Below are 24,991 nucleotides of genomic sequence, written 5' to 3'. Positions count from 1 at the left end.
GCTCTCTGCTGACATCTGTGTCCATTTTAGGAACTGTCCAGAGCAGCATATGTTTGCTATGGGGATATTCTCCTACTCTGGACAGTTCTTAAAATGGACAGCAGAGGTCAGCAGAGAGCACTGTGCTCGTATTCAGCAGCTAATAAGTACTGGAAGGATTAAGATTTTTTTAATAGAAGTAATTTACAAATCTGTTTAACTTTCTGGCCCCAGTTGATTTAAAAAAAAAAAAAAAAAAAAAAAAAAAAGCTTTCCACCCCTTTAAGGGAGGAGTCATGCTTTTGTGTCGAACGCAAAGATAGCCAGAGATTGGCCTGGAGACCACTTGGGCAAAAACCATGAAGAGGTCTTTATGGGAGAACGACACAGCGGTACTACTCCTGGGATTATGGTGCGGTGGGGCATAATGTACAGTAGCCGGACCCCACAGCTCGGTAAAGGGGGAGGGGGGGTTACAGAAACCTATTCAGGATCAATTAAGAGTTGCAGGTGCAGCAACATGTGGGTTGTACCTCAATCACATACACCTTAAACCGTTCAAGACATCGAACGTAAATTTACGCCCTTACTGCCTGGGTCTTACCTCACCAGGGCGTAAATGTATGCACTAAAGGGTTAAGTGACTATAAAGCAAGCGAGGAGCTGCACTCCTCTCATAGTGGTGATTGACAGCTATTAAATTATTCACATCATCTGACTAAATGCCACATGCCGGTTAGTTCAGGGGGCTCATTGGATCCCCACGACGTGATCGCAGGGGTCTGATGAGCAGAAATGCCTCCGGCTGCCGATCAGACTGTATAATGTTATGCAATAGGCCTAGCTATACAGTGATTACACAGAAAAGTCTCCTATGGAAATCTAAAAGTAAAATAAAAAAAATATTAAAATGTTTTTAAAATGTAATAAATGCCGCTCCAGTAATAAAATCATCCTTCTGACCCATTTTACAGAAAAACTGAATAAATAACAAAAGTGAATGAATAAAAAACATATCTGGTATTGTTGTGTGCGTAATTGTCCAAACTATTAAAATACGTGTATGATCCTGCACGATAAATGGTGCAAACATAAAAAAATACCAAACACCAAAGAAAGCTGAAAATGAAAGTTGGCTATGTCCCCAAGGGGTTAATATGCTCTTTTCCCAGCAGGGTGCCTCCAGCTGTTGCAAGGCTAAACTCCCAGCACACCCAGACAGCGAGTTGTAGTTTTGCAACAGCTGGAGGCACCGTTTGGAAAACTGTTTTAATACAATATGATGCAGCACAATATGGCGATTATACTCTGTGTGACTTGTATCATGGCCAAAGAGACATTTATTAACACTAAGCGCTTTTTTTTTATTTTTACATTTTGCGTCTAGTAATACGCTTTTTTTTTTTAAATATAGCTGAGATTTATGTAACTATCTAAAATAAAAACTGTCTGTTGCCCATAGCAACCAATTACAGCTCAGCTTTCATTTTCCTATTCTGCTCGCAAATTGAAAGCTACTCTGTGATTGGTTGCTATGGACGATTTTGCTTTCAGACATCCTTCCCCCTATCTGTGTGGTTCTTTAGCCTGCGGCACGTGCTCTCCTGTGTTTTTGTGCTGGACGGGTCAAACCAATTCAATAGGCGGGGGGTGACGCAGTTTTCTCGCACAAATAAGTAGATTATCAAATACCAAACTGGCACGTAGGACTACAGGTCCCAGCATGGCGTGACCCGGTATGTTTTTCGCTCTAGAGATGACGGCCTCTCGGGAGGCCAGAATATAAGGCCGTACTGTCTCCCTTGTTAGGCCCCATGTTTGTTCGCGAGGTTGTCAATAAAGCTTCGGAAATCAAGACAGAGCATTTTCCCGCCTCAGGCACGTCACGGCTGGTTGCCAGGCAGGGCTGAAAGGGGCGGAGCTAGTGACGAGGTGGTGACGTCATCTTGTCGCGGTGCTTCGCTCTCGGTGTGTGGAGGAGGAAGCGGGAGGCACCGGAGGAGGGAGCGCCGTCACCGCTCGAGTTACACCGGACACAGCGGCTCAGGTGAGGGCGCGGCGTCCGCTCCGGTCACTCTTTATGCTCCGCTCAGCCGCCCGAGGACCTTCCGGTCACCGGGACTGTATCCGGCGGCTGTGTGACCGGACTCCTCCTGTGTGTATGTGCGGGCGAGTGGACGACGTGTGTAAGGGGTGCGGGGCCCCAGGAGAGCGGAGTGTGAGGGCCCCGCGGTGCCTATTGTGTGTAGGAGCCGAAAATATATAGATGTGTAAAGCGATCAGAGTGCGACTGCCCCCTATAGAGCTGTCCGGGAATCCCCGCCCCCTGTATGTGTATATGAGGGGCCCTAAATGTGTGTCCAGGGGCCCCCTGTGTGTGTGTATACAGGCTGTGGTATATGTAGGGCCCCTATATGTCTGTGTATACAGGCTGTGGTATATGTAGGGCCCCTATATGTCTGTGTATACAGGCTGTGGTATATGTAGGGTCCCTATATGTCTGTATATACAGGCTGTGGTATATGTAGGGCCCCTATATGTCTGTGTATACAGGCTGTGGTATATGTAGGGCCCTATATGTCTGTATACAGGCTGTGGTATATGTAGGGCCCCTATATGTATGTATATACAGGCTGTGGTATATGTAGGGCCCCTATATGTCTGTATACAGGCTGTGGTATATGTAGGGCCCCTATATGTATGTATATACAGGCTGTGGTATATGTAGGGCCCCTATATGTATGTATATACAGGCTGTGGTATATGTAGGGCCCCTATATGTCTGTATATACAGGCTGTGGTATATGTAGGGCCCCTATATGTCTGTGTATACAGGCTGTGGTATATGTAGGGCCCTATATGTCTGTATACAGGCTGTGGTATATGTAGGGCCCCTATATGTCTATATACAGGCTGTGGTATATGTAGGGCCCCTATATGTCTATATACAGGCTGTAGTATATGTAGGGCCCCTATATGTCTATATATAGGCTGTAGTATATGTAGGGCCCCTATATGTCTATATACAGGCTGTAGTATATGTAGGGCCCCTATGTCTGTATACAGGCTGTGGTATATGTAGGGCCCCTATATGTCTATATACAGGCTGTGGTATATGTAGGGCCCCTATATGTCTATATACAGGCTGTGGTATATGTAGGGCCCCTATATGTCTGTGTATACAGGCTGTGGTATATGTAGGGCCCCTATATGTCTGTGTATATACAGGCTGTGGTATATGTAGGGCCCCTATATGTCTGTATACAGGCTGTAGTATATGTAGGGCCCCTATATGTCTGTGTATACAGGCTGTGGTATATGTAGGGCCCCTATATGTCTGTATACAGGCTGTGGTATATGTAGGGCCCTATATGTCTGTATACAGGCTGTGGTATATGTAGGGCCCCTATATGTCTATATACAGGCTGTGGTATATGTAGGGCCCCTATATGTCTATATACAGGCTGTAGTATATGTAGGGCCCCTATATGTCTATATACAGGCTGTAGTATATGTAGGGCCCCTATATGTCTGTATACAGGCTGTGGTATATGTAGGGCCCCTATATGTCTATATACAGGCTGTGGTATATGTAGGGCCCCTATATGTCTGTATACAGGCTGTGGTATATGTAGGGCCCCTATATGTCTGTATACAGGCTGTAGTATATGTAGGGCCCCTATATGTCTGTGTATATACAGGCTGTGGTATATGTAGGGCCCCTATATGTCTGTATACAGGCTGTAGTATATGTAGGGCCCCTATATGTCTGTGTATACAGGCTGTGGTATATGTAGGGCCCCTATATGTCTGTATACAGGCTGTGGTATATGTAGGGCCCCTATATGTATGTATATACAGGCTGTGGTATATGTAGGGCCCCTATATGTCTATATACAGGCTGTGGTATATGTAGGGCCCCTATATGTCTATATACAGGCTGTGGTATATGTAGGGCCCCTATATGCCTGTGTATATAGGCTCTGGTATATGTAGGGCCCCTATATGTCTGTGTATACAGGCTCTGGTATATGTAGGGCCCCTATATGTATGTGTATACAGGCTGTGGTATATGTAGGTCCCCTATATATGTATACAGGCTGTGGTATATGTAGGGCCCCTATATGTCTATATACAGGCTGTGGTATATGTAGGGCCCCTATATGTCTGTATACAGGCTGTGGTATATGTAGGGCCCCTATATGTCTGTATACAGGCTGTAGTATATGTAGGGCCCCTATATGTCTGTGTATATACAGGCTGTGGTATATGTAGGGCCCCTATATGTCTGTATACAGGCTGTAGTATATGTAGGGCCCCTATATGTCTGTGTATACAGGCTGTGGTATATGTAGGGCCCCTATATGTCTGTATACAGGCTGTGGTATATGTAGGGCCCCTATATGTATGTATATACAGGCTGTGGTATATGTAGGGCCCCTATATGTCTATATACAGGCTGTGGTATATGTAGGGCCCCTATATGTCTATATACAGGCTGTGGTATATGTAGGGCCCCTATATGCCTGTGTATATAGGCTCTGGTATATGTAGGGCCCCTATATGTCTGTGTATACAGGCTCTGGTATATGTAGGGCCCCTATATGTATGTGTATACAGGCTGTGGTATATGTAGGTCCCCTATATATGTATACAGGCTCTGGTATATGTAGGGCCCCTATATATATGAGGATACAGGCTGTGGTATATGTAGGGCCCCTATATGTCTGTGTATACAGGCTGTGGTATATGTAGGGCCCCTATATGTATGTGTATATAGGCTCTGGTATATGTAGGGCCCCTATATGTATGTGTATACAGGCTGTGGTATATGTAGGGCCCCTATGTGTCTGTGGATACAGGCTGTGGTATATGTAGGGCCCCTATATGTATGTGTATACAGGCTGTGGTATATGTAGGGCCCCTATATGTCTGTGGATACAGGCTGTGGTATATGTAGGGCCCCTATATGTCTGTGGATACAGGCTGTGGTATATGTAGGCCCCTATATGTATGAGGAGGATACAGGCTCTGGTATATGTAGGGCCCCTATATGTATGTGTATACAGGCTGTGGTATATGTAGGGCCCCTATAGTGATGTGTATACAGGCTGTGGTATATGTAGGGCCCCTATATGTATGTGTATACAGGATGTGGTATATGTAGGGCCCCTATATGTATGAGGATACAGGCTGTGGTATATGTAGGGCCCCTATATGTATGAGGATACAGGCTCTGGTATATGTAGGGCCCCAAATGTATGAGGATACAGGCTCTGGTATATGTAGGGCCCCTATATGTATGTGTATACAGGCTGTGGTATATGTAGGCCCCTATATGTATGATGATACAGGCTGTGGTATATGTAGGGCCCCTATATGTATGTGTATACAGGCTGTGGTATATGTAGGGCCCCTATATGTATATGCAGGCTGTGGTATATGTAGGCCCCTATATGTATGTGTATACAGGCAGTGGTATATGTAGGGCCCCTATATGTCTGTGGATACAGGCTGTGGTATATGTAGGGCCCCTATATGTATGTGGATACAGGCTGTGGTATATGTAGGGTCCCTATATGTCTGTGTATACAGGCTGTGGTATATGTAGGGTCCCTATATGTCTGTGTATACAGGCTGTGGTATATGTAGGGCCCCTATATGTATGTATATACAGGCTGTGGTATATGTAGGGCCCCTATATGTATGTGTATACAGGCTGTGGTATATGTAGGGCTCCTATATGTATGTATACAGGCTGTGGTATATGTAGGGCCCCTATATGTATAAGGATACAGACTGGTATATGTAGGGCCCCTATATGTATGTGTATACAGGCTGTGGTATATGTAGGGCCCCTATATATAGGATACAGGCTCTGGTATATGTAGGGCCCCTATATGTATGTGGATACAGGCTCTGGTATATGTAGGGCCCCTATATGTATGTGTATACAGGATGTGGTATATGTAGGGCCCCTATATGTATGAGGATACAGGCTGTGGTATATGTAGGGCCCCTATATATGTATACAGGCTCTGATATATGTAGGGCCCCTATATATGTATACAGGCTCTGGTATATGTAGGGCCCCTATATATGTATACAGGCTCTGGTATATGTAGGGCCCCTATATATATGAGGATACAGGCTGTGGTATATGTAGGGTCCCTATATGTGTATACAGGCTGTGGTATATGTAGGGCCCCTATATGTGTATACAGGCTGTGGTATATGTAGGGCCCCTATATGTATATACAGGCTGTGGTATATGTAGGGCCCTATATGTATGATGATACAGGCTGTGGTATATGTAGGGCCCCTATATGTATATACAGGCTGTGGTATATGTAGGGCCCTATATGTATGAGGTTACAGGCTGTGGTATATGTAGGGTCCCTATATGTCTGTGTATACAGGCTGTGGTATATGTAGGGCCCCTATATGTATGAGGATACAGGCTCTGGTATATAGGTACCTATGTGTATACAGGCTGTGGTATATGAAGGGCCCCTATATGTATGAGGATACAGGCTCTGGTATATGTAGGCCCCCTATATGTATGTGTATATAGGCTCTGGTATATGTAGGGCCCCTATATGTATGAGGATACAGGCTGTGGTATATGTAGGCCCACCATATGGCTGTGTATATAGCCTGTTGTATTTGTAGGGGCCTCTGTGTATACAGGCTGTGGTATATGTAGGGCCCCTATATGTATGTGTATACAGGCTGTGGTATATGTAGGGCCCCTATATGTATGTATATACAGGCTGTGGTATATGTAGGGCCCCTATATGTATGTATATACAGGCTGTGGTATATGTAGGGCCCCTATATGTATGTATATACAGGCTGTGGTATATGTAGGGCCCCTATATGTATGTATATACAGGCTGTGGTATATGTAGGGCCCCTATATGTATGTATATACAGGCTGTGGTATATGTAGGGCCCCTATATGTATGAGGATACAGGCTCTGGTATATGTAGGCCCACCATATGTCTGTGTATATAGCCTGTTGTATGTGTAGGGGCCTCTGTGTATACAGGCTCCTATATTTGAAGGGGCCCCTAAGTGTAAATGTCCAAATTTTCCCTCGCTGGTGTCATGTGACTCATTAATGTTAAAAGGGAGCAGGTGTCTTAAATGTGGTGGTATCGCTCTCACACTCTATAATACTGGTCACTGGAAGTTTAACATGGCACCTCATAGCAAAGAACTGAGTGTCTGAAAAATAATTATATTTTTACACGGCCCGGGCTATAGGAAGATTGTCGAAGCCCTGAAACTGAGCTGCAGAACCTTGGGCAAGACCATAGAGAGCTTTAACGGGACAGGTTCATCTCTGAACAGGCCTCGTCATGGTCAATCAAAGAAGATAAGTGCACATACTCAGCGTCATATCCAGAGTTCTGTCTTTGGGAAATAGACGTATAAGTGCTGCCATCATTGCTGCAGAGGTTGAAGGGGTTGGTGGCTTTCAGCCTGTCAGTGCTCAGACCATACACCACACACTGCATCGTATTGGTCTGCATGACGCCCCAGATGGAAGCCTCTTCTAAAGATGGAGCACTAGAAAGCCCACGGACAGTTTGTTGGAGACAAGCGATGAAGGACACGGAGTACGGGAACCATGTGCTGTGGTCTGATGAGTCCGAGGGAAACTTATTGGGTTCAGATGGTGTCAGGCGGGTGTGGGGACAAAGACAAGTACAGTCCTGTCTACAGTCACAATGGTGGTGGAGAGTCATGGTCTGGGGACCCATAAGTGCTGCGGCCCCGGGGACTAGTGCTGGGCAGTAGGACCAAAAATTTGTATCACAATATTTTTCAAACTTATGGTGGATCCACGGTATTTGATTTCCCCCCCCCCCCCCTCTCAAATGAATTATCAGCCCCAATGGGAACTAATCACATATGACCCGTGGGCTCTGCCCCCCCCCCACACCCCGAATGAACTATCAGCTGCAGCGTTGTCCCCACATCAGGGGACTAAACATGTTACCCGCAGGCGGTAGCTAGGGCTGGGCGGTGTACCGGTTCATACCGAATACCGACATTTTTGTGCTGCACGATATGAATTTTAACCCATACCGCAATACCGGTTTGGCCCCCTCGGGAATGAATGAATTAGCCCAGCGCTGCGCTGCCCCCACATCGGGGAACTACTCATATGTTGCCCACGAGCGCTGTTCTGCCCCCTAATTATCAGCCTAACGCTTTCCCCATCCTCCTGCTTGTTGCGGCCGCCGGCGCTGACACTCTATACCAGTGGTCTTCAACCTGCGGACCTCCAGATGTTGCAAAACTACAACTCTCAGCATGCATGCTGGGAGTTGTAGTTTTGAAACATCTGGAGGTCGGCAGGTTGAAGACCACTGCTCTATACTGTGTGGTATCCCTATGCCCGGGCGCCAAAAAAAATAAACAAAATAAAGGAGGAGGAAATACCGTTATATACCGTGGAACCGCCGAAAGTTACAAAAATACAGTGATACACACATTTGGTCATACCGCCCAGCCCTAATGGTAGCTGTCGCCTAACCCTGCAAGCGCTAAAAGCCAGGGAGCCACGGGCGCTGCAGAACATCGGATCAGAAGCTGAGCAGCGCCTGCGGGTAACATGATTAGTCCCCCGATGTGGGTGCAGGACCACCACTGCCTGCTGAAGAAGCTGAGGGTAAAGGTGATTGCCTGGCATTAATGGCTGTGTGGTAGTTATTTTGGGGGCCACAGTAAAGGTGACCTATAGGACATACAGTATATATGTAGTTAAAGGGGTATTCCAGGAAAACTTAGTTTTTTATAGCAACTGGCTCCGGAAAGTTAAACAGATTTGTAAATTACTTCTATTAAAAAACGTAATCCTTTCAATAATTATCAGCTGCTGAAGTTGAGTTGTTCTTTTCTGTCTGGCCACAATGCTCTCTGCTGACATCTCTGCTTGTCTCAGGAACTGCACAGAGTAGAAGAGGTTTGCTATGGGGATTTGCTTCTAAACTGGGCGGTTCCCGAGACAGGTGTCACCATAGAGCACATAGACAGAAAACAACTCAACTTCAGAAGCTCATAAGTACTGAAGGATTAAGATTTTTTTTTTTTAATAGAAGTAATTTACAAATCTGTTTTAACTTTCTGGAGCCAGTTGATTTATGTTTAAAAAAAAAAGTGTTTTCCTGGATAACCCGTTTAAAGCTCCACTCTTACTGTATGTGTATTCGACTGCTGGGACCCTCAAAGATCTTAATGAGTCCTTAATCTTTTTTTTTTTTTTTTTTTGGGAGCAGTCATATATTCCCCCCCTGTTAATGGCTGGAATACACGTTCTTAAAGTATTAGTATCAAGAAAAAGTAAACTTGTGACGTTTCACAGACATGTCCAAAAGTTATGATTGGTCAGGGTCTCGGTGTCTGTCATGTAGGGGGTGGATTGGTTTTCTAGGTCGGTGTGTTGGCTCATGAGTTGTGCCCTTTGATCGCTCTGACCTACATTGTGAGTGGTTCTCAGTACCCGTCCAGTCATCACAAGTATGACTCCGAGAGCAGAAAATGCCCTGGCAGCCGGCCTACAGCAGTGTTTCCCCAACCAGGGGGCCTCCAGCTGTTGCAAAACTACAACTCCCAGCATGCCCGGACAGCCGTTGGCTGTCCGGGCATGCTGGGAGTTGTAGTTTCGCAACAGCTGGAGGCACCTTGGTTGGGAAACAATGGTCTACAGTGTATGGATGGGATTTGGGATCTTCTCCCCCCACCACGTCAGTCTTTACTGTACTTGTATTGTATTCAGCTGCTGAGTTTTTCTTGGTTGAGAAATAACTACAGGGAGTCTTCAGGTTTTGCTGACGGGCAGCAATGTACAGGAGACCTCGGCATCTAGAGATTGCTGTAATCTGTTGCTTCGGAGATCTAAAGATTTTACACACCCCAAATTCTTTACTGCAGGGAATGTTGTCAGATGTAACATGACGCTAAGTCTCCCGGGTGTTCATCCACGTTGGGGGTCATAGTAATGAGGTGGGGCTCCTTTAAGGCGTCACAGCAGGGTCTTCTGCACAGACAGAACAAAGTGCAAAGAACGGCAGGGATCTACTGCCCCTCAGTACTAGAAGTGTCCGAAAAAATCCATTCTGTCAAATATCGCAAGATTAGTATCGATTCAAAATATGTTCAAATGGATATTTTCAGGGATGTGGAATTCCGATCTCCCGACATCCGCGACATGCAGTTCCAGGTGCCGGGCAGGTGAATTTTTCAGGGCCGGACCTGAAAGACCCGACAAGCACGGCGAGGCTCAGAGGGGTGTATGGAGCGGACTCCCGACTCCTGCCCGCTCCGTACCCTGCAGCCCCCGGCTGTTTTCAGTAGCCGGGGGCCGCAGCCGCTAACAGCCAGAATGTGGCCAAAAAAGTTTTGATAAAAGTTTAAGACACATTAACCCCTTCCATATTAAAAGTTCAAATTGCCACTTATTCCTATATAAAAAAAACATGTAAACATTAGAGATGAGCGAATTTACAGTAAATTCGATTCGTCACAAACTTCTCGGCTCGGCAGTTGATGACTTTTCCTGCATAAATTAGTTCAGCTTTCCGGTGCTCCCGTGGGCTGGAAAAGGTGGATACAGTCCTAGGAGACTCTATCCTAGGACTGTATCCACCTTTTCCAGCCCACGGGAGCACCGGAAAGCTGAACTAATTTATGCAGGAAAAGTCATCAACGGCCGAGTCGAGAAGTTTGTGACGAATCAAATTTACTGTAAGTTCGCTCATCTCTAGTAAACATAATAAAAATAAACGGATTTGGAATTGCTGCGTGCGTAATTTTACAACCTATTAAAATATAACATTATATATCACGTGTGTGTGTGTGTGTGTATAAAAAGAAACCTGTTCAACTAAAACCTTTTTTATTTTTTATTTTTTTTTCCTGGCCTGCGGAAGGGAAACCACTCAAATTTGAGGGAGACTCTTTTGCAGACCTTCTTTTAGACATTTAAACCCAGACAAACATGATCCTCAGAAGCAGGGTAGATCTGATCTGAAAGCGGCGCAAGAAAATGATCTGCGTGTGGATGTGCGGATCTGCGAAAAATTTATCATGGACGCTGCGACAATGATAAATTTGGAGAAGCACCGCCAAAAAAAATGCATCTAGACAAACAACAAAATCTAGTCCAGACTATTATTGCAGGTTAGCTGGTAATCCCCCGCTCCCGGCTTCTTCTCTCGGTCGTATTGTGAATCCACAGAACCTGGAATCAGCAAAACAGTATATACCGGGGAATGTGCGTGTTCTCTCCTACAGGATCTTTCTACTAAGCAGACTATGCCCATAATAGCCTATAAATAAATATATGGTGTTGGGGCAGTTGTTTATCTTTCTGCAGGTCCTTCTACCCACTGTTATAGCCAAACTGGACTCTATCATTAAAGGGGTATTCCAGGAAAAAAAGTGTATGTGTGTGTGTGTGTATATATATGTGTATATATGTGTGGGGGTGTGGGTGTGTGGGTGTGTGTGTGTCAACTGGCTCCATAAAGTTAAACAGATTTGTAAATTACTTCTATTAAAAAAATCTTAATCCTTCCAATAATTATCAGCTGCTGAAGTTGAGTTGCTCTTTTCTGTCTGGCAACAGTGCTCTCTGCTGACATCTACTCTGTGCAGTTCCCGAGACAAGCAGAGAACAGTGGTCTTCAACCTGCGGACCTCCAGATGTTGCAAAACTACAACTCCCAGCTTGCCCGGACAGCCGTTGGCTGTCCGGGCATGCTGGGAGTTGGAGTTTTGCAACATCTGGAGGTCCGCAGGTTGAAGACCACTGGAGTAGAAGATGTTTTCTATGGGGATTTGCTTCTAAACTGGGCGGTTCCCGAGACCGGTGTCATCAGAGAGCACTTAGACAGAAAAGAACAACTCAACTTCAGCAGCTCATAAGTACTGAAAGGATTAAGATTTTTTAATAGAAGTAATTTACATATCTGTTTAACTGTCTGAAGCCAGTTGATATATACATTTTTTTTTTCCTGGATAACCCCTTTAAGGACTATTGGGTAATGTGTTCTATATCCCCCCCCCCCCCCCCCCCATAGACTCCCTGTAATATAGGTCTATGTTTACTCAGTGTATGGAGTTGGAACCTTTTTTTTTTTTTTTTTTTTTTTTAGAGCTTTTGGTCTCTTATATGCAAACCTCTTATAAAGTGGTACGGTTGTCGTACCTCCCTGATGAAGGCCACAATATAGGTGGTAGAAACGCGTTGGTGGTACTTGTGATATGTTTGTTTGTTTATCTGCATGACCAGGGTGGCTGGGCCCAGCTTAGCCCGGTCAGCACTTTATATGGATCAGGTTTCACATTTTTCCTTTTTGAGACCTTAATCGTGAGTGTTGATTCTTAATTTTTATTGGAATCTATAAAGTTTTACATTTTATGGCACATCCGGAGCCCTAAGATCCTTTTTTTGTTTTTGATTAAATAAGCCCCAATGTTGTAATAAGTAGAAGTAATGTAGCTGTGAAGTGTCGGCTTGGTGCTTACTACAGGCCGGTCTACTAATACAACCAGACAAGTGAAGAGCAGTAACACAGGGTGGGGCCTCAGACGGGCAGAAGATCTGGTACAGTTAGATGCCATTAATGCCAGGTTGCTCATCTGGAAACAATTGTGGTGTGAGAAGTAGGTTAAGATACCGCGTGCGGCAGCTGGAACCAGTACGGTTGTGATTGAGTCCTGATATTGGGTCCCATTAAAGTGGTACTCCGGTGGAAAACTTTTTTTTTTTTAAACTGGTACCAGAAAGTTAGATTTGTAAATTCGATTAAAAAATAAAAATCTAAATTCTTCCAGTACTTATTAGCTGCTGAATACTACAGAGTAAATTATTTTCTTTTTGGAACACGGAGCTCTCTGCTGACATCTCTGTCCATTTTAGGAACACGTCCAGAGTAGAAGAAAATCCCCATAGCAAACATATGCTGCTCTGGACAGTTCTTAAAATGGACAGAGATGTCAACAGAGAGCTCTGTGTTCCAAACAGAGAATCATTTCCTCTGTAGTATTCAGCAGCTAATAAGTACTGGAAGAATTTAGATTTTTATTTTTTAATCTAAGTAATTAACAAATCTGTAACTTTCTGGTACCAGTTGATAAAAGAAAAAAGTTTTCCACCGGCGTACCACTTTAATGGGACCCAATATCAGGACTCCGTACTGGTTCCAGCTGCCGCACGCGGTATCATAACCTACTTCTCATCACAATTGTTTCCAGATGAGCAACCTGGCATTAATGGCATCTAACTGTACCAGATCTTCTGCTCTGTGCCCGTCTGAGGCACCACCCTGTGTTACTGTTGTTACTACCGACCCCCCCCCCATCCTATTTCATGGTGTAAATGTTTTGTTTATTAGTAAAAAATTATAATTATGCTTTATGATGGTGTTAAATAGGAAAAAAACCCTATACTTGCCTTCATCTCCTCCATTGTTCTCATGGAACTCCTGTCCCTCTGCACAGGACGTCCGGGTTGACACGTGGGACTGTTGGTGGCCGCAGTGGTGTTGCTGTCTTTTAAATAAAATCTTGACATGTTAGCCAGATGCATGAAAAGTTAAAGGGGTTCTCCACCATAAGGTGATTTTTAGTAGGTACCTGGCAGACAGTAATGGACATGCTTAGGAAGGATCTGCGCTTGTCTTGGGTCTGAATGGCTATGTTGTGAGATTACCATAACACTGTGGCTTTTTGTGAACTGGCATTTCCTGTTTGAGTTTTCTTCTTTTGCCTACAAATCCCATAATTCCATTTTTCTCCCTCCCACACATCAGCCACCCCACCCATTGAAACATAAATGAGCTGCTTACATTCAAAAGACCTGTGGTTTTCAATCAGGGTGCCTACAGCTGTTGCATTAGTTGCAGATTGATCTCTCCACCCACTGAAGCAGCAGACAGGCTCCCTGTCATCAGCTGACTAGTGATGTCAGGTCTTGGCCACATTGCAACCTGGGAAAAATCTGAGACAAGTAATTTTGTATGCTGGTAAAAATAAATATTGGGGTGAAAATCACAGAATTGTGAGAAAACCGTCACACAGAGGTACAGACACTATATTATGGACTACACTAACTTTACAGCCCCTGTAGCACAGTCAAATTTTTTTTTCCTGGAATACCCCTTTAAATTGCACAAGAATTCCAAGGAGCCCCAAGGATCATGAGTTAAAGCTGAGTGAAGTTAAAACACTTGTATTAGGAAAAACACTTTAGCTGTCTGGGCATGCTGAGAGTTGTAGTCCCTTCACTGTAAAACCTACAAAACTACAACTTTCAGCATGCCTGGACATCCTAAGGTGCCTGGGCATGCTGGGAGTTGTAGTCTCTTTACTTAAAAACCTAACCTACGTCCTTTCACTTTAAAACCTAAGCTACATTGATGATAAACTGCACTAACCCTACGCTGGTCTCCCCCTCTCCCTGTCTGCTACGCTAACTACGAACATGGACGCCGTAGTAAACTGCGCACGTGCTCTGCTTTCTATACCGACTTCTGCTGCTGCGCTCCTAACGCTGCCTACATTAGCCCTACGCTGTAAGCGGAACGCTGCACATGTGCTCTTAGTTTTCTACAGATCGAAGAGAACTTTACATCACAGGCACAAGGAGTCTATCCTCAGGGTAGGTGCAGAATAACCCCCCCCCTGTAATCTTCATAGGAGCCATAGACCAGCGCTTCTCCTCTGGTCCCGTTCGCTCATTTCCCGCTGACTTGTTTGCATTAATATTCATGAAGCCCCCGGGGGTTAGTAGATTCCAGGCCTGTACTAGTTGACGCTGCTTCGATCCTACTCTGAATGACCTCTCGTACGTGGTCCTATTAATACAACATCAGAATAAATCCCCAATTAAATAGTCTTGTTCACGTCCCAGGCTGCAGCTGTGTTCATCTCTATAGACTCCTAAGGCCTCTGCGTCACTTTATTGCACCACGGGCTCCGACCGGTCCCTTTATTTAACCCCTAGTGGACACATGATGTAAATGTACATCATGGCCACAATAGCGGCGCTGGGAGCTCGTGATGTCATAGCCTCGCCCCCTCAATGCAAGTCTATGGGAGGGGGCGTGACAGCAGTCACGCCCCCTCCCATAGACTTGCATTGAGGGTGCGGAGTGTGACATAAGGGGGTGGGGCTATGAAGTCACTAGCTCCCAGCTCCAGCGTTTGGAACAGTTTGTTCCCAACGCTGAGCAGTGGAGTACCCCTTTAAGATTAGGGGAGTTAGAGGGAGCAGGCTGTAAAGCAGAAGTGTCCTAGTGCAGAGGGTAACATTACGCTACAGGGACACAGTTTTCTTCATTACACCGGTTGTCTGCTGAGGCTGATCAGGACCACCATGGTGAAGCCCCTGCCTCCCTTCCGTCGGATTGGAGGGAAAAAGTTAATTTGAATAAGGCCCTCGCCTAATAAAAGTTCAACCCCCCCCCCCCCTTCCCATTTTTCAAATACAGAATAAACTTGTGATATCGCCGTGTGTGTGTGGAAATGTCCGAACAATGAAATATAACATTAAAGGGGTACTCCGTCCCTAGAAATCTTATCCTTTATCCAAAGAATAGGGAATAAGATGTCTGACCGTGGGGGTCCCGCCGATGGGTCCTCCCCGTGATCTCTGCTGCGGCACCCCACCCCTCCACTGCCATGGTCCACACAAAAGGTGGGAAAGATGTGCTGAAGCCGCAAGTCATGGTGGACTATAACAAAAACATGGGAGGTGTTGACAGAGCCGATCAGGCAATTACATTTTATCCGGCTGTGCGCAAAAAGCAAAAGAAAATGTTATAAGATCTTCAGCCGTCTTCTGGAGCAATGTCTGTGGAATTCATATATCCTGCAGGGTGACCAGAATCTTGTTCATTCAGAGTTCATCTGGAAGGTCGCCGAGAGGATTTTTGTCAACCTCCAGACGCCGTCTGTAGTTGTGAACAGACCTGGACATCGTGCGGTTTACGTTGTCAACCCAGAACGCCGGACTGGTCGTCACTTCATGGACTACATCCCGCCAACCGCAAAAAAGGCAGCACCTACCAGGATGTGCGTAGTTTGCTGCTCAGAGACGGCAATGGAAAGAAAGTCCAAAAAGAAACCAGGGTCCATTGTCCCGATTGTGACGTCGGATTGTGCAGTCCCATGTGTTAAAATTTATCACACTGAATTTTCTTTGACAAATTTCATTTTTCATTACGTTATTGATTTTTTTAATTTTATTATTAGATTAAAATTCATGATTTTGTGTTTCAAACTTTATCATGTCTACTAGAGTCTTGTTTGGTCAGGTTTAGGTAATTACTAAGATTTGTAGGCCTACAATACAGAACGCCAAATTTTCATGCCAAAAATTGTACCGCTTTTTGGTTCAAATTTCCTGACCTAATCATACCGCCAGGGAGGTTAATGACATCAGATGTGAATGACAAACGTGAAAAAAATACCAAAGCCCAGAATTGGTGGTCACATCATATACCAAGGAAAAAGTACATACATCCCTGTATACAGAAAGTTATTGGGGTCAGAAGAGGACGATTTTAAGCATATACTCATTTTATTGCAAAAAATATATACCGTATTTATCGGGGTATACCACGCACCGGCCTATAACATGCACCCTCATTTTACCAAGGATATTGGGCTGCCCCACTGCCGGCGCCGCTTCTCTCCCACTGGCTATCGGCGCCGGCAATGGGTGCCGCTGCCCCTTCTCTCCCCCTGGCTATCGGCAACTCTGCCGGCACTGCTTCTCTCCCCCCTGGCTATTGGCGCTGGCAATGGGGCGCCAGCACCGATAGTCAGGGGGAGAGAATGGGCAGCGGCACCGATAGCCAGGGGGAGAGAAGCAGTGCCGGCAGTGGGGCAGCGGCACCGATAGCCAGGGGGAGAGAAGCAGTGCCGGCAGTGGGGCAGCGGCACCGATAGCGAGGGGGAGAGAAGGGCCAGCAGCAGGGCTCTAGACCCCAGGACAGGCAGGGGGAGAGAAGCTGGCAGCGCTGGCGGTCTCTGGGCCTGCAAAGCCGCTGCAGTTCATTGAGTTAAAGCGCCCGCTTTAAATAATTGAACTGCAGCGGCTTATCGGCGTATAACGCGCAGGTAGACTTTAGGCTAAAAATTTTAGCCTAAAAAGTGCGTGTTATACGTCGATAAATACGGTATATATTTTTTAAAAGTAAAATAACATCCTATATAAACTGGGTATCGCTGTAATCGTATGGACCTACAGGAAAAGATTCAACGAAAGCCCCTAAAGTTGCTAAATAGTTTTGTTTAATTTTTATTTTGCCCAACAAATTTTTGTTTCACCGTACATTTTATGGTAAAATAAGTGATGTCATTACAAAGTACAATTGGTGATGCATAAAACAAGTCCTCATATGGGTCTGTAGGGGGAGGGGGTGATACAGTGATACAGCCTTCTGAACATTTTTCTTCAGAACGCTCTGAGGCAGTGATCGTGATGTCATAGCCACGCCCCCTCCATTCATGCCTATGGGGGGTGTTGGCTGACACGCCCCCTCCCATAGTCATGAATGGAGGGGGCGTGGCGTCACAATCTCTGCGCAGGAACCTGGCCTTTGTTTAGAACTCCGGATGCTGCAGGAGAACCTGGGGGGCCCAGCGGCGGGTCCCCTGCGATCAGGCATCTTATCCTCTATCCTTTTGAATATAAGGACTTAAGACTATTAAAAGGCGAGGAGGACAAACGGGGAACCACAAAGAATCGCTGTGTCCAGGATCGGACTAAACAATCGCTGCTTGTAGTGTGGTTTCTGGTTTTTATTTGATAGTTTTTGGTTTATCAGCTCAGGTCCCAATAATTAAATGGATTCTGCATGGGCGCTCGAATCCACCCCCCCCCCCCCCCCCCCGATGGCGCACCCATTTGACATCCCTAATTTTTATAACCATAAATTGGATGGGGACGGTTTGAGCTCTGTCACCGAGGGGACAAGATCGGCCCATGTGGGGGACTTGTTGATAGAAAAGTTTAATAAAAGAATAAAAAAAAAAATAAAAAATTATAATATAATAAAATGAATAAAATTTAATAATACAATTAATTTATATAATAAATATAAATAAATAATTAATTAATGAAATATTATGTTCGTCTGGTGCCATAGACGGCCGTGGTGCCCACGAGGGCTCGGAGGTTGTCCCCGTTGCTCGCGCTGTGTACCTTGCAGGATTTGCTGTCTGGTGTATTAAGGAGATGTCAGTGGATTAGTCCCTCCACCCCTCCCAGGCCGCGGCGGTGTTTACAGGGTAGTCATCCCACCATGTGACGGCTTATATAACCGGAGCGTGCTGTGACACGGGGCCGCCGATTATCCGGAGGGTCAGCGCTGACGTACTGTTACCTGCAGACTCCCCGCTCAGTCTTCAGCTTCATTTCCTTCCTCCTTCGACCCAATCACAACTTTTACTATCTGTGTAGACGTTCTGCAGTCCAGATGTACCTGCACCAACCTTACCGGAACACGGGGAGAGACGCTCTGCAGTCATAGGCTGTATAGAAAGACAGAGGATTTAATCTTGGGTCACTACTATGGATTAGAATGGGGAAAACTACCTGACTGTGTGCGTGTGTATGTATATAGTGTGTGATTGAGATATAGATAGATATAGATAGATATATATTCTCGATTAGTGTATACACTTTTGTATTTATTTACATTTATATTTTTATTTATTTGATAGATATTAAATAAATGTAAATATAAATAAAATAAATATATTTACTCATTTATTTATACTCTTTATATTTTATTTATTCTATATATTAATATAAACAAAATAGAAGTATTTAAATATAAATGTAAGTAAATATATTTATTTGCTCACATTTATATTTTTATTTTAATATATATATATATATATATATATATATATATATATATATATATATATATATATATATATATATAATAATTTTTATTTTATACATTTACTCTGATGTCCCTATGATAACACTTCCTGTCTCTAGATTGGTAGATTGGTCTTCCTATTTAGTAAAATTTAGAGAGAAGTTATGTAAGAGACTTATTTTAAAGCTTTACAGCAGGGGTCACCCAAACTGCGGCCATCCAGATATTGCAAAACTACAACTCCCAGCACGCCCGGACAGCCGTTGGCTGTCCAGGCATGCTGGGAGTTGTAGTTTTGCAACAGTAAGTTGGTCCACAGACATTTGAGTCAGGCAAAGCTTATAGATCCCCTTAACCGTTGGTCACATGACACCTCAGCCAACTGTCACATGACGACAGGAGCCATATTGGATATTCCCTCGTACTTATGAATTCTCCCCGTCTTTTCCCCCATCAGAGGCTCGGTAAGGAGGAGCCATGACTGAAATCAGTGACCTGGACCGACAGATCGAGCAGCTGAGACGCTGTGAACTCATCAAGGAGAGCGAAGTCAAAGCCCTTTGTGCCAAGGCCCGGTGAGTGTTGGTGCTGGCAGTGATGGAGGGTGGCGCTGTGTGTGACCGTGCCCACAACAATATCCTTTCTTCTTCTGCAGGGAGATCCTGGTTGAAGAGAGCAATGTCCAGAGGGTGGACTCTCCGGTCACAGTGAGTGGCGTCAATTATCAACGTTATCTAGTGTTATAAAACTCCTCCTTGGAGCGTCCGGTCTACACCGGGGAAGTGTTATGGAAGAGTTTACATTAATGTCTGACTCTTGTGTCTTCTCAGGTCTGCGGTGACATCCACGGCCAGTTCTATGACTTGAAGGAGCTGTTTAGGGTGAGTGACCATCACAGGGTGGGCCCTATAGAGGACTGTCTGCGGCGGAACCCCCCCTATAGAGGACTGTCTGCGGCGGAACCCCCCCTATAGAGGACTGTCTGCGGCGGAACCCCCCTATAGAGGACTGTCTGCGGCGGAACCCCCCCTATAGAGGACTGTCTGCGGCGGAACCCCCCTATAGAGGACTGTCTGCGGCGGAACCCCCCTATAGAGGACTGTCTGCGGCGGAACCCCCCTATAGAGGACTGTCTGCGGCGGAACCCCCCCTATAGAGGACTGTCTGCGGCGGAACCCCCCTATAGAGGACTGTCTGCGGCGGAACCCCCCCTATAGAGGACTGTCTGCGGCGGAACCCCCCCTATAGAGGACTGTCTGCGGCGGAACCCCCCCTATAGAGGACTGTCTGCGGCGGAACCCCCCCTATAGAGGACTGTCTGCGGCGGAACCCCCCCTATAGAGGACTGTCTGCGGCGGAACCCCCACTATAGAGGACTGTCTGCGGCGGAACCCCCCCCCCCCCCCCCCCCTATCCCTCTATAGTGAACTATCTGCAGAACCCTCCCATATTGGGATTCAGTGGTGCAGCAGGGAAGATGTGTCCCCCGCTGCTGATGAAGTGATTTATTAATCTCTTTTATTCTGCGCTCAGGTTGGCGGTGATGTCCCGGAAACAAACTACCTGTTCATGGGAGACTTTGTGGATCGCGGCTTTTACAGTGTCGAAACATTCCTCCTCCTCCTCGCATTAAAGGTAAGGAATCTGCTGTATGACTTGCAACACTTTACTTCTTGAATATTCCCTTTAGTGGGGGGGGGGGGGTCATCTGAATTGTTATAAGGGATCTAAAGGTCAGGTCCCTAACTATTGGGGCGACAATTGATTGTGTTCCCCCTGGAGCTGATGTCTTATGTGCGGTCATATCCTGAACATTTCTCTTACTGCTCAATCGCTCAGTAATGTGGATTAGAAAACGTCCCATTTCCCTGCTTCGCCCCCCCAGGGGACATGGAGTATTACATGGTGCCCATTGTAATCCGTGGATTGTTGGTGTTTTCTATAAAAATGATGCATCCAGCTAATGACTAGTGAAGAGATGAGGGGACACTAATGACTGTGACACAGGAGGAGAGGGGACACTAATGACTGTGACACAGGAGGAGAGGGGACACTAATGACTGTGACACAGGAGGAGAGGGGACACTAATGACTGTGACACAGGAGGAGAGGGGACACTAATGACTGTGACACAGGAGGAGAGGGGACACTAATGACTGTGACACAGGAGGAGAGGGGACACTAATGACTGTGACACAGGAGGAGAGGGGACACTAATGACTGTGACACAGGAGGAGAGGGGACACTAATGACTGTGACACAGGAGGAGAGGGGACACTAATGACTGTGACACAGGAGGAGAGGGGACACTAATGACTGTGACACAGGAGGAGAGGGGACACTAATGACTGTGACACAGGAGGAGAGGGGACACTAATGACTGTGACACAGGTGGAGAGGGGACACTAATGACTGTGACACAGGTGGAGAGGGGACACTAATGACTGTGACACAGGTGGAGAGGGGACACTAATGACTGTGACACAGGTGGAGAGGGGACACTAATGACTGTGACACAGGAGGAGAGGGGACGCTAATGACTGTGACGCAGCGAGAGATGGGGGGGACGCTAATGACTGTGACGCAGCGAGAGATGGGGGGGACGCAAATGACTGTGATGCAGCGAGAGATGGGGGGGACGCAAATGACTGTGATGCAGCGAGAGATGGGGGGGACGCAAATGACTGTGATGCAGCGAGAGATGGGGGGGACGCAAATGACTGTGATGCAGCGAGAGATGGGGGGGACGCAAATGACTGTGATGCAGCGAGAGATGGGGGGGACAAATCCATGAATTGTCTGGTTTCTCTCAACCAGGGTGCCTCCAGCTTTTGCAAAACTACAATTCCCAGCATGCCCGGACAGCCAACGGCTGTCTGGGCATGCTGGGAGTTGTAGTTTTGCAAAAGCTGGAGGCATCCTGGTTGAGAGAGACTGCAGTAAAGACTGATTCCCTTGTCTATCCAGGTTCGCTATCCTGACAGGATCACACTCATTCGCGGGAACCACGAAAGCCGACAGATCACACAAGTTTACGGTTTCTACGACGAGTGCCTGCGCAAATACGGCTCCGTGACAGTATGGCGGTACTGTACGGAAATCTTCGACTACCTTAGCCTGTCTGCCATTATCGATGGAAAGGTGAGACCCCCCCCCCCCCCCCTCCCCCCTTTCGTCCAGAACTTGGCCTTATGATTCTTTGTCTGGATGAGTTGGTGCCTATGAGTTGCTATGAGGCCCTATGAGACCTGAGACAGTTATCCTAACCAAGCACTGACTCCTACAGACCAAAGCAATCAACAGCCGAGCTGACAGCGTCTGATTCTGCCGCTTTTACTGTACACTTACACGATGTCCTAACCCTGTCCTAGATCTTCTGTGTACATGGCGGACTCTCCCCGTCAATACAAACCCTAGACCAGATACGAACCATCGACCGCAAACAGGAAGTCCCTCACGACGGCCCCATGTGCGACCTGCTGTGGTCCGATCCAGAAGGTAAAAGCCCATTATCGCCTTTCTCTCGGGTATCTAAGTCCATGTATCTGAGCCTTCTGCTGAGTCTTTGTTTTGACCCTGTCTAGATACCACCGGGTGGGGAGTCAGCCCTCGCGGAGCCGGTTACCTGTTTGGCAGCGACGTGGTAGCGCAGTTCAACGCGGCCAACAACATCGACATGATCTGCCGCGCGCACCAGCTGGTGATGGAAGGATATAAATGGCACTTCAACGAGACGGTCCTGACCGTGTGGTCTGCGCCAAACTACTGCTATAGGTCAGTACCTCTTCTTCTGTTCTGCCTGGTTGCAGAACTACAACTCCCAGCATGCCTGGACTGCCCAGTATACTGTAAAACATGCTCCTGCCTTCTCTCCTTTAGCCACTAGATGGCAGCATCTGACAAGGTTCACAGCCAACAAGCTTGAACAGAACTATATAAAAAGGCTGCATGTTGTCCCAACCAGGGCGTCTCCAGCTGTTGCAAAAATTGCAACTCCCAGCATGCCTGGACTCCCCAGTATACTGTAAAACATACTCCTGCCTTCTCTCCTTTAGCCACTAGATGGCAACGTCTGACAAGGTTCACAGCCAACAAGTAGAGATGAGGGAACTTACAGTAAATTCGATTCGTCACGAACTTCCCGGCTCAGCAGTTGATGACTTTTCCTGCATAAATTGGTTCAGCTTTCAGGTGCTCTGGTGGATACAGTCCTAGGAGACTCTTTCCTAGGACTGTATCCACCTCTTCCAGCCCACCGGAGCACTTGAAAGCTGAACTAATTTCTGCAGGATGTTATCAACTGCCGAGCCGAGAAGTTCGTGACTAATCGAATTTACTGTAAGTTCCCTCATCTCTACCAACAAGCTTGAACAGAACTATATAAAAAAGGCTGCATGTTGTTCCCAACCAGGGCGTCTCCAGCTGTTGCAAAAAATGCAACTCCCAGCATGCCTGGACAGCCTTCGACTGTAGTTTTGCAACAGCTGGAGGCACCCTGCTTGGGCAACACTAGTGTAGTGCAATCATTCTAGTTTCGGAACAGCTGGAGGCACACACTACTGTAAAACATGCATCTGCGTACTGTCCTTTGGCCACAAGATGGCAGCATCTGACAAGATTCACAACAAACAAGCCTCAAGGGCTGTTTTACCAAACCAGTGTGCCTCCAGCTGTTGCAAAACTACAACTCCCAGCATGCCCGGACAGCCAACGGCTGTCCGGGCATGCTGGGAGTTGTAGTTTTGCAACAACTGAAGGCTCACTGGTGCATTGCAATCCCTCTGACCCCGCTTTTTTTTATGCCTCCTCTTCCAGATGTGGGAACGTCGCCGCCATTCTTGAGCTGGACGAGCATCTTCAGAAGGAATTCATCATCTTTGAAGCGGCTCCTCAAGAGACCAGAGGCATTCCCTCCAAGAAACCTGTCGCCGACTACTTCCTGTGACCTTGCCCCCGTGTTTCCATGCCAGGGCCTCTCCACTATTTCCTCCTGATGTGTCTCGAACTTCTCCAAAGGCCTCTCTTCCTCCCTCCTCCTCCTTCTTGCTCACGGTGGGACCGAATACACAATATGGGGGGCAGAAGAGCTCGCAGACTTTGCCTCTCTTCCCTCCCCCCCTCCTTGTTTAAGTCTTATAAGGGTTAATGTGCTGAGGGGGGGGGGTACCCTGACCCTAAAGGGAGGGGGCTGTGCTCTGTGTTCTTGTCTATGGGTGGGAGGGAACGCTCTGCAGAACGGAGCAACGTGCTGTGTGTGTCTCAGGAAAAGGGTTATCCCAATGCTCTGTAAGACTTTTTTTCATTGGGGGTGGGGGTGAAGACCGCGGTACCAGACCGGGAGGAAGGGGGTGGGGGGGGGGTACGTCAGGGCAGTGTTATGCAAGGAAACCAAAATCCTTTTAGAAATTTTCTTTTTTTACTTCCCCCCCCCCCCCCCCCCCCCCCCTGATTTTATAAATTCCTTAAAACAAAAAAAATCCCTGAATCCAGTCATTCCTCCGCGTCCCCCACGTTCGGCTGGTGGTGGTCTGACGTTAGTTCGGAGTGCCTTAGTGCAAGCAGACCCTGGGCCCTACAACCCCAGCAGGACTGACATGGATGCGCGCTCCCCCCCCCCCCCCCCCCCCCACGACACGTTGCCATATGAGGTTTTTTTTTTTTCTTTCTCAAGCCGCATAATTCGCCTTTTCACGTTCCCACAACTCCGGAGATCGTTCGCCACCAGGGATTCCGCCTCTCCGGGACCCTCCTGTATTTTTTTTGTAATTTATTATTTTTTTCCCCCCTCCTCCCTCTTTTCTATCCCACTCTTTACATGTGACCCCCCCCCCCCCTCCCTAGTAGATTCCCGTTGACCATGCGCATCTATCAGTCAGGTTTTTATTATTTTTAATTTTACTTTTTTTTTTTTGGTAGATAAAAGCCACAGACGTCTGCTAATAAAACAAGAGAAAAAAAAAATAAAAAAAACTGTAAAGATGGCAAAATGTGTGGCGTGTAGTGTCTGTGGCATCGTGTTTATATGGGGGAGGGGAGATGGATCTAGAAGGAGCTATTTATGTTTAACTACAACTTCTTAGTTTTCTATAATAAA

The 24,991-nt window shown here is 46.5% G+C and overlaps 1 protein-coding gene across 1 annotated transcript; it reads left to right on the top strand.

Annotated features, from left to right (window-relative positions):
- Nucleotides 1-1,866: 1,866 nt before the first annotated feature.
- Nucleotides 1,867-24,991, top strand: PPP4C (protein phosphatase 4 catalytic subunit). The gene is made up of 9 exons (XM_056536969.1): nt 1,867-2,026; nt 19,355-19,472; nt 19,553-19,604; nt 19,728-19,778; nt 20,431-20,532; nt 21,865-22,038; nt 22,269-22,395; nt 22,482-22,671; nt 23,713-24,991. Exons 2-9 carry the CDS (start codon nt 19,375-19,377, stop codon nt 23,840-23,842), a joined length of 924 nt encoding a protein of 307 aa, XP_056392944.1. The 5' UTR covers nt 1,867-2,026; nt 19,355-19,374; the 3' UTR covers nt 23,843-24,991.

The sequence above is a fragment of the Hyla sarda genome, chromosome 8, assembly GCF_029499605.1.
Source record: "Hyla sarda isolate aHylSar1 chromosome 8, aHylSar1.hap1, whole genome shotgun sequence".
In the NCBI taxonomy this organism is placed as follows: domain Eukaryota; kingdom Metazoa; phylum Chordata; class Amphibia; order Anura; family Hylidae; genus Hyla; species Hyla sarda.
This window is presented reverse-complemented; position numbering and strand designations above follow the sequence as displayed.

Excerpts from the sequence above, each read along its gene's own strand:
- PPP4C (XM_056536969.1), top strand. The coding sequence starts at position 19,375 with ATGACTGAAATCAGTGACCTGGACCGACAGATCGAGCAGCTGAGACGC. Across the intron at positions 19,605-19,727 it reads GGGTGGACTCTCCGGTCACA|GTCTGCGGTGACATCCACGG; the intron begins GTGAGTGGCGTC and ends GTGTCTTCTCAG. Across the intron at positions 19,779-20,430 it reads ACTTGAAGGAGCTGTTTAGG|GTTGGCGGTGATGTCCCGGA; the intron begins GTGAGTGACCAT and ends TTCTGCGCTCAG.